Raw genomic sequence first — 9,828 nt, 5'->3', positions numbered from 1 at the left:
GCCAAGAATAAAGCAAAGCAGTTCGACACATACAAGTTAGAGTTACACATGGAATAAACAAACATACAGTCAATAATACAGTAGAAAAAGAATATATTCAGTGTGTGCAATTGAGGTAAAATAAGTGAGGTAAGGCAATAAATAGGCCATGGTGGCGAAGTAATTACAATATACCAATTAAACACTGGAGTGACTGATGTGCAGAAAATGAATGTGCAAGTAGATATACTGGAGTGCAAAGGAGCAAGATCAATAAATAAATACAGTATGGTGATGAGGTAGTTGGATGGGCTAGCAATTTAGAAAATCGATTAATTAAGGTAAGTTCCTTCTGATCCACAGAATCAAAACAAGCCCGCCTCTCGTGATCCTCACAACCTTCACTTTACCCAGTGCTCTCTCCACCAGTTTGGATAACTCAAATGGTTTCTTCAAGATTGGTACTCTGCTCAACGACCGGATTAAACACCAAAAAAACCTTACTCCTACTATTCTCGTCACTGTGCCCCACTGGGAAGTAATGCTATGGATAGGTTAAAATGGCATATTGCTGTTTCTTGCAGGGAGTTCATATGCACACCAGATCAGTGCTTTTACGATGACGTGGCACTGTTCATGACGTGTTGGAAGCCCGCCTCTCCATTTGACCTAAGAATCTATCAAGATGGCGATGCACCTGCTTCATCGGTGGTAATTATTTTAATTTCTAAAACGGTGTACATAAACGATAAAACAAAGCGTTGTTTCCAGTTGACAATAACTTTAATATCGGAGGACAACGTTGTCTTTATTACCTTTCAAACATGTCGACAGAGGAACTGTCAACCTCGGACAGCGACGCTGCCTTTGCTGGGGCTGGCGAGCGATGGGCGCCCGTCGGCGCTGTAGCCAGTCCGGAGGATGAGAGCGGGAAGGGAAACGCGGTCGAGCAGAGAAGGAAAGGCTCAGCTGTGTCTGGTGAGACGGAGATGACCGCAAGATTGAGGAAACTGGAGGACGAACAGGGCCTGCTGAATTCCTCGCTCCTCGCTTTGACATCTCATTTTGCACAAGTGCAGTTCCGCTTGAAGCAGATAGTTCACGCTCCGAATGATGAGAAGGAGAGGATGCTGGTAGAACTCGAGGAGTTTGCTTTCAAAGGCTGTCCTCACGTTGTGGGATGCAGGCCACAAGATACCCAACAACTCGAAAACGCGGTAAGTCGTCCATCTAGCCCACGGCTGGTCAGACTTGATAGCTCTAAGAATGTAAACAATGGTTCCTCTTCAGTAAGTAGAAAAATGATGTCAACACAAACACTCAATTGCTTGAGGTTGTGTGATTATGTAAGCTATAAGCTATCCATTATGTGTAGAAAAATAGGTTATGTTAGTCCCCCACAAAACAGACCACAGACAGACACCAATTTAGGCCTACGCCAATGTCAGTACAGTGTTCCACCAGTAATACCTGGTGAGGGATGGGGGTGAGTGGTGGTCACATTAGTTGCTGCCCTTACGTAGGCTGGTCATCATTCAGTGTCAGTCGGACAGCTGTAAGGATGACCACTGGACACATATAGACTCAGACACACCCTGGGATGCAACACTCGGAAACCTGCGCGTATGCACACACACACAGGCAGTAGCAGCCACCGTCTTGTCAAACATCTCACAGGAATTGAAAATATCCGGGCGACTAACTGGCTTTTGATTAAGGCTTTGGTTTGCATCAAAACACCAAGGCTGTGCTCTCTGTACTGTTCCCTGAGATCTGTTATCTCCAGAGGAAGATTGAAAATGGTGGTATCTCATCAGCACAATAAGTGACTCACAGGCTCAGTTAACATCTTCCAGAAGATCATTATCTCTATAAATAATAGCTTCTGTATGCACAACTAAACCAAACCCCATTGTTTACTCCATGCAGCTCTCCATTTACCTTCGAGATAATGCCCGCTTATGTAATACTGTCTTTGATTAAAGGTTTTCTTTTTCTGATTTCCTCTGTGTCTACATGCTTTACTTGTAGGAGGACCTGGTGAGTATGGCTACAGCTCTCTGTTCCTCTCCAGCATCTGTTTCGTCTGTCTGTCTTTAGTAAACATGCATGATGAATAAGGGCTGTGCATAGACCCTCCCCATCACTCCCTGTCCCCTTTGTACACCCCAGTCCTCCACTGACAGTGTATTCTGTGTTCTCTCTTCTCCACACAGAGTGAGAGGGAGAAGAGAGAGCGTCTGGAGGTCCAGAGGGAGAAGCAGAAGGAGCTCATCGTCCAGCTGAAGACCCAGTTGGATGACCTGGAGCGCTATGCCTACCAGGAGGGCAGCTACGACTCCCTGCCCCAGTCTGTGGTCATGGAGAGACAGAAGGTAGGGCTCCGTTCATGTACCAGAAGTCTCCTAAAAGTCTATTCGATACAATGTTGTTTCCTTCCCATGTGTAATGTCCTGGTAATACTCATGACGGTTCCACTCTTCCACTGCCAGGTAATCATTGACGAGTTGATCAAGAAGCTGGATGTGAACTTCAACGAGGACATAGGGAACCTGACGCCTGAGGAGCTAAGACAGAGAGTGGACGCTGCCATCGCTCAAATAGTCAACCCAGCCAGGGTCAAGGAGCAGCTGGTGGACCAGCTCAAGACCCAGATCAGGGACCTAGAGATGTTCATCAACTTCATCCAGGGTAGGTGGCAGTGGGCCTAGGATGCCATGTTGGCTGTGGTTAGGTGTCTTGGAAGCTCACTAATACACACTTTGTTACAGAAATATTCCACCAATATTCTGACTTACTACTGTATTTTCCCTTTACCCAACAGATGAGGTAGGGAACCCTCTTCTGTCTGACGGTGAACCCAGCCAGCAGCCGAGGACAGCAGGGCCCAACACCAGAGCCCCTGGAGGGAGGAAGAAAAGTCAGTTATCACCCAGCATTATTATCATAAGCTCTACAACATCACTCACAATACATCTGTTCTAATGATTCTCTTCTCCTGCCCATAGTGGACCCAGAGCAGGCCCAGAAGATGAGGCAGACAGGCTTGCAGCTGATCCAGCGGGCCCTGGCTGTGCTGCAGATCTTTGCAGTGAGCCAGTTTGGCTGTGCTGCTGGCCACGTTCCCCAGAGCATGTGGTCGCAGGGGGAAGGGGGCCAGGACTACGGCCCTCTGCTGCAGCGTCTGGAGGGGGCTGTAGACCGGGTTCGAGTGCAGGCCTCGTGCAGACAGCCCTCAGTAGATCACGTGGTCAGCTACAACAGCAGCTTGGCCCTGGGGTCCCGTGATGAGCTCACTGCCTCAGTGAGGAAGGAGCTGGCCATGGCTCTGAGAGACCTGCTAGCCCACGGTCTCTACTCCCCTTCCCAGGGCATGAGCCTGGTGCTGGCCCCTATCTCCTGCCTGCTGCCCTACAGACCTGGCCCAACAACCATCCACCCCTGGGAGCTCTTTGTCAAGTACTACCACTCCAAAAATGGCAAGGCCTTCGTGGAGTCGCCAGCCCGCCAACTCTCGCAGTCCTTCAGCCTACCTGTTGCGGGCAATCCGGTCACTGTCACACCCAAGCAGTCTCTGCTCTGGGCCATTCACTCAGTGTTGCTGGAGCACGATCGCTACAAGCGAGGAGCAGACTCAGAGTTCAAGGCTCTGGTATGCATGGCTCTTAACGAGCAGAGGCTAGTGTCATGGCTTAACCTGCTGTGCAAGTCAGGGGCCTTGGTGCACCCACACTACCAGCACTGGAGCTACATGGCCCAGACAGGCTTCGAGGGAGCCCTGCGCATCCTGGGACGTATCAGCCACCTCAAGTTTAACCTGCCGGTGGACCTGGCTGTGAGGCAGCTCAAGAACATCAAGGATGCCTTCTGAGAACTGTCGAGAGACACCAAAACCATGCTTTCAGCTCACATGGTTACCAGGCCTGATTTTAAGGGTAAAAAATAATACAATCAACTGGCCTTTGCGGACCGGAATGCATGGTTTGGGTCTCCCTCAAGTGCTGAAATTATAATTGGCATAAAATATTTGTGCTAATGTTGCTTTATCTGTTTTACTTTAAATGTATCTTGGGTCATTGGGTCAAAACATTTTTGTAAGCATCCTGTCTAAAAACATGGCATGAATTCCGTGCAAAGCTTTTCAACAAAAATCAAGTGTGCAATGTTGAGATGCATTATATAGCAAATCGGATTTTTATATAGAAAATCTGTAACTAAATTTAATTTATCAATGCCCCCCCCATAACCACTCAAAGGGAGCATATCAAGATCTTAATTACTTGTTACATTGCATTATATGGAGCTTGTTGCCTCCACATAAAGGAAGCGTTTCCTAAGGGATGTTGTTTGACTTGTCCCTATGGAGATGAGATACAGTAGCTCAGACCTATGCAGATAATATCATGAGGTTGGCTTTTTACAGTAATTCACTACTGTATAATGATTACCTATATAATGGGTGATCATCAATGTGACCAAATGTATAGTCATTCCCTCCCCATACTCTGTAATATGGGCAAAAACAGACTAGTATCCTGCACTGTCACTAAACTGTACATTTTGTGTTCTCTATGGAAGAGAATAATATGGGTTACTACAGTTCACATTCACTGAGCATTGCTCTCTGTCTGTGGTTACTCATCACTCCCCTGTTGTGTTCACAGAAGACGCGCACTATTCAATGCACTCAGGTCAAATGAACATGGCAACAGTGTATGCTCTCACCAATGAATGTACAAGAGAGGTCAAAATTCTAAAGATGTCACAAGTGTCCTGAAAATCAAAATGATCACTCATGCAGCATGTAGTGTCTCTCTGTTGAGAAATAAGCAGAACCTGCCTAACGTGTCTTAAAGAAGGTGGATAACGTAGAGACCCTGTATTAACTGCTGCTTCTTTACTGGTCCAAATGGAAGTGATTCCAAAAAAATTATAAATGAACATATATGATTTAACTATTTAGCTTATATGTAATTATATATTTCATCGTCCAATATTTAAGATGGTTGTGGGATGTGATCGTTTTCTCTGTTTCTATTCGTTTTTTGAATGGTGAATGAAAACCACTTGAAGTGAAATCTTCCTATTACATGTGAATCACATGGGGTGTATCCTGAAAAGCTGAATGTACAAACCATAGATACTGTTCATTTCCACATGAGTGAAAACTGTTATCATCCCTGGTATGGCTTTTCCAACCCTCCTCATATTAAGGTATAACCTACTTTGTTACTTGTTAAGTGCTACTCCCAGACTTTCTGTTCTATTCTCTTATGGTCTATGGTATTGTATTGAGATCTATTTCTATTTTGTTGTATAGTAAATTGCAAATGCCTCAGCCGGACCACTACCAGACTATGCTTGGATCTGGTCTGTGCTTTACTGGTGTGCATCTCCATGTAGTGTATGGGAGGACAGGTTGTCCTACATCGAAAGGGATACTTTGGTTTGCATACTTCTGAGGTGTTAATGTGAATATCAATACCCCCTTCATTTAGCCTGCATTGTTACTTTTCAAATGCACTGTGCTCTTGTCAAAACTACTGTTAACACACACATCACGATACTATTACTAAGGAATGTACATTTCTGTATGAAAAATGAGACTTAGTTACTGTCTCTTTGTTTTTTTGTGCATACCCTACTGGTCAGATTGAGAAAAAGTTATACAGCTGTTTATTGTTTTTGTTCAATAACTATGAATGTGAGCAAATAAACTATTTCGAAAACTTATTTCAGCTCATGCACAATTTCTATCCATTCATTGCTTTCAACACACTTGTTGTCAATGCACATTAATAAGTCATATAAAATACAGGGGTAATAATGATGCCTGACTCTTTAGTCAAGTTGCAGGCCATCACTTTGCATAGCAGCATAAGAGAACACTGGCAACTGTGCCAACAACTGAATAGGACACCTTGATTGCAACATGTCACAGAGAAACTCAATATAGGGCTGACTCTAGGTTCCCTTTTATAAGCTTGACATAAATAGCTCCTGAGTGGCGAAGTGGTCTAAGGCCCTAAATCTCAGTGCTAGAGGCATCACTGTAGACCCTGGTTCGATCCTGGGCTATATCACAGCTGGCTGTGATTGGGAGTCCCACAATTGGCCCAGGGTCGTCCGGGTTAGGATAGGCCGTCATTGTAAATAAGAATTTGTCCTTAACTGAATTGCCTTTTTTTATTTTTTTTATTATGATGTTCCAAAATAAAGGAACTGTTCCAGGACCAGTTCTGAGCAGTGTTCCGCTCGGCGGAAATGACGCATCGTTGATTTGATGTGAAAGGTCACGAAAATCTTCTCAACTTCCTTTCCTGCTAGCGGTGGCCACAGAATAGCACCAGTGAGTGAATTTCTCAACGCAATAATCTTCAACCATCTTGATAAATCCTGACGTTTACATACTTCTTAATTGTTTTTTACCCTAAAGTATACGTTTAAGATCCGGGTTTGGGGATAATTTCCCTTAATTTGACATTTATATTGGAAAAAGGTGTACTTTTATATAGTGTCCGCTATCCATATAGCTAGCATTTCAACATGGCAGTTTTCTTGATGTGGTTCATGTCGATTCAAAACCAACCACTTCGGTTATGTAATTTATATAATCGGATAGCCACAATGTGCTCAGTTAATGGCGTCCGATTGCCTATTTAAATGTAATTGCATGAATGTATACAACATCTCACCTGAATGGTAACCTGAATAGGTAAATAACAGTGATGGCTGTCTAGATGGGCTGGACAATAGAACGAGTCAAAATGTACTCACGGCTGAAAAACAGCAAAAGAACGTTGGTTAAGACATGTAATTTAACTTTTCATAAAATACCGTTTTTCGTTGCACGACTTTGCTAATTTACGTCCTTGTTGCTCCTGCAATCGCGTTCAGTCATTGGTCATCTGACGTCCAAGCTGACGTAGCTAGTTTAGCTAATAGCATACCGGTATTCCGTAGATAACACAGATACGACTGATATCTAGAAGCAGTGAATATTGTCCCACATTGACCATTCCATGGCGTCTTGTCTTAGTAATAATGCTTTTCTTTTGTAACTCACTTCTCTTGTCACCCAGAGATGGGCAAGTTCATGAAACCTGGGAAGGTGGTGATGGTCCTTGCTGGGCGCTACGCTGGTCGTAAAGCTGTTATAGTCAAGGTAAGTTTGATCCTGAGCTATTGCTAAATGTGCATATTTCACTCCCAGTTTGATTAGTTACTGTTTGCTTGGATAATCCTCTTGCAATGTGGTTCATAAACACTGGTAACTGAACAGCTAACTATATATTGATTCTCTTCCTCCAGAACATTGATGATGGCACCTCAGACCGCCCTTATAGCCACGCACTGGTCTCGGGCATTGACCGCTACCCCCGCAAAGTGACCACAACCATGGGCAAGAAGAAGGTTGCCAAGAGGTCCAAGATCAAGGCCTTCGTAAAGGTGTACAACTACAATCACCTCATGCCCACCAGGTCAGTGCCAGGTGGACATGGGAGTAATGGTTGTTTAGGTGGCTACCTGCTGACATGTGAGACTAAACTGTAGGTGACTAGCAGTATTGCATCCATGCAATATGTCTACATTTTTTATGGAATTCTAGCAGTGGCCAAACTGACAGGGATCTATTAAGTAGGGTGCAATGTCAAGGAATGTATAGATGGTGTACAGAGTGGACCCTATTCTGTTGGATGTGGTGAACTACCCTTTCACACTCCTAAGCCATGTTGTACTGAGCTGGCCTGGTTATGTATCCATATCCACCATAGTTGCAGTAGCTGTGCTGGAAAGAGCAATCTGAGCCAGCAAAGTACAGTTTGAGTCAGCACGCTAGTGAAGTCTGGCTTCTCAACACATTTCATCTATGCATGCATTAGTAAACTTAATAGATGGCTTGGTTTGATTTTCATTCTTTATTCTTGGAATGTTCAGAGTAGTTGATGGAGAAGTTTTATCCACTTATGTTTGTGTCCTTTATAGGAATTTGACGTAGGTGTCTTACTAAACCTCTTGCTGTGTTTTTCCCTGTGCTCAGATACTCCGTGGACATTCCTCTGGACAAAACTGTCGTCAATAAGGATGTCTTCAGAGACCCTGCCCTGAAACGCAAAGCCAGACGCGAGGCCAAGATTAAGTTTGAGGAGAGGTGAGTCTTTTCCCACACCAGGAACCAGGACTTGTGAGAAATGCACAGGTTCTTTGTCCTGATAATATCTGATACAAGTAGCGTAACTACTATAGGATAATAAAATAGCAGGCTTTTTCATCTCCATTGTAAACCTTTTCTAAAATGTTTTTTTTTCTATCCACAGGTACAAGACAGGCAAGAACAAATGGTTCTTCCAGAAGCTTCGATTCTAGGCGTTAATTGGTTTCACTAATAAATGTATTAAAAAAATTGACTTGTGTTTTCATTTGTGGTTTTATTGACAAGTGTAAGATGTGTTGGAGATTAAGCAATACAGCTGATTTATTGCTTCATAAAAAGCAGTAGAAAGGTGTTTACAAAAGCTGCTTGTTAATGATAATGTCATAAATTAACTTATTGGCCCAACCAGACTTGTGTTAACATGGCATTGACAAGTGGAAATTTGTTAGAAATGCGGTGAAGTACACTTGTCCTTTTACATTTTGCTCATATCCATTCCCACACTATCATATTGGTCTAATGGTATCAGTATGGCACTGGTCACCAAGCTACTGAATGCATGTTTTCCAGCCACTAGCACACCTGAGAAATCTATTCAAGGTAATTTTATATAGCACTCAGCAACAACAAAAAAATCCCTTTTTCAGGACCCTGTCTTTCAAAGATCATTTGTAAAAATCCAAATAACTCCCTGACGAAGGCCATGCAGCCGAAACGCGTCGGTTTTTAAACAACTTTGTTTCTATTGAACATGCCATACTAATCAAGGCATTTTAATTAATTATATGAAGAGTGCCTTGGTCCTCCTTTCTTTTTGAACTTCACAGATCATTGTAAAGGGTTTAAACACTTTCCCATGCTTGTTCAATGAACCATAAACAATGAACATGCACCTGTGGAACGTCTTTAGGACACTAAGATCACAGTTATGAAAACGTAACGCTGTAAAGAAGCCTTTCTACTGACTGAAAAACACAAAGAAAGATGCCCAGGGTCCCTGTTCATCTGTGTGGCTGTGCCTTAGGCATGCTGCAGATGTGGCCAGGGAAATAAATTGCACTGTCCGTATTATGAGATGCCTAAGACAGCGCTACAGGGAGACGGGACGGACAGCTGATCGTCCTCGCAGTGACAGACCGAGTAACAACACCTGCACAGGATCGGTACATCCGAACATCACACCTGCGGGACAGGTACAGGATGTCAACAACTGCCCGAGTTACACCAGGAACGCACAATCTCTCCATCAGTGCTCAGACTGTCCGCAATAAGCTGTGAGAGGCTGGACTGAGGCCTTGTAGGCCTGTTGTAAGGCAGGTCCTGTAAGATTTTCTACTTAATGTGCTTATAACATGCACCAAGCTAATAAACGTTATTACCATGCATTGCAGCTATTACACATGTCTTCCACTAACCAACTAGTTATGTCTCAATACAGCTTACACAAGCATACTGATGTCTCCACTCACAGCACATAACAGGAACTGGCCCAACCACAAGCCTGCGAGGGCCCCATCTCGTGATAACAGCAACAGTGTCTGGTACGCCCGACCCTGTGAAAACAGGAACACGCACACACACACACACACACAAGCCATAGCTTATCTGAGGCACACGCACCCAGACTTAGAAGCTTTGACAGAAACTCAACATCACCAGAACATTGTGCAAGATCTCAGGATGACGCATGAACA

The 9,828-nt window shown here is 43.9% G+C and overlaps 2 protein-coding genes across 3 annotated transcripts; both read left to right on the top strand.

Moving 5' to 3' along the window:
* The first annotated feature begins 630 nt into the window (after window positions 1-630).
* Window positions 631-5,712, top strand: LOC129833458 (RUN domain-containing protein 1-like). Of its 2 annotated transcripts, XM_055898083.1 has the most exons (6): window positions 631-690; window positions 814-1,196; window positions 2,196-2,354; window positions 2,472-2,670; window positions 2,804-2,899; window positions 2,988-5,712. In XM_055898083.1, the coding sequence occupies exons 2-6, from the start codon at window positions 969-971 to the stop codon at window positions 3,848-3,850; spliced, it is 1,545 nt and encodes a 514-aa protein (XP_055754058.1). In that variant the 5' UTR covers window positions 631-690; window positions 814-968; the 3' UTR covers window positions 3,851-5,712. The 2 variants fall into 2 exon arrangements, with proteins under 2 accessions (XP_055754058.1, XP_055754057.1); XM_055898082.1 differs by having other exon boundaries at window positions 636-1,196.
* Window positions 5,713-6,238: 526 nt separating this feature from the next.
* LOC129833460 (60S ribosomal protein L27) lies at window positions 6,239-8,387 on the top strand. Its single transcript, XM_055898085.1, has 5 exons — window positions 6,239-6,328; window positions 7,062-7,144; window positions 7,291-7,460; window positions 8,021-8,131; window positions 8,298-8,387. Exons 2-5 carry the CDS (start codon window positions 7,064-7,066, stop codon window positions 8,344-8,346), a joined length of 411 nt encoding a protein of 136 aa, XP_055754060.1. The 5' UTR covers window positions 6,239-6,328; window positions 7,062-7,063; the 3' UTR covers window positions 8,347-8,387.
* Window positions 8,388-9,828: the final 1,441 nt, after the last annotated feature.

The sequence above is a fragment of the Salvelinus fontinalis genome, chromosome 34 (genome assembly GCF_029448725.1).
Source record: "Salvelinus fontinalis isolate EN_2023a chromosome 34, ASM2944872v1, whole genome shotgun sequence".
Taxonomy (NCBI): Eukaryota; Metazoa; Chordata; class Actinopteri; order Salmoniformes; family Salmonidae; genus Salvelinus; species Salvelinus fontinalis.
Note: the sequence above shows the minus strand (reverse complement) of the source record. Positions and strands in the feature narration are given on the sequence as shown.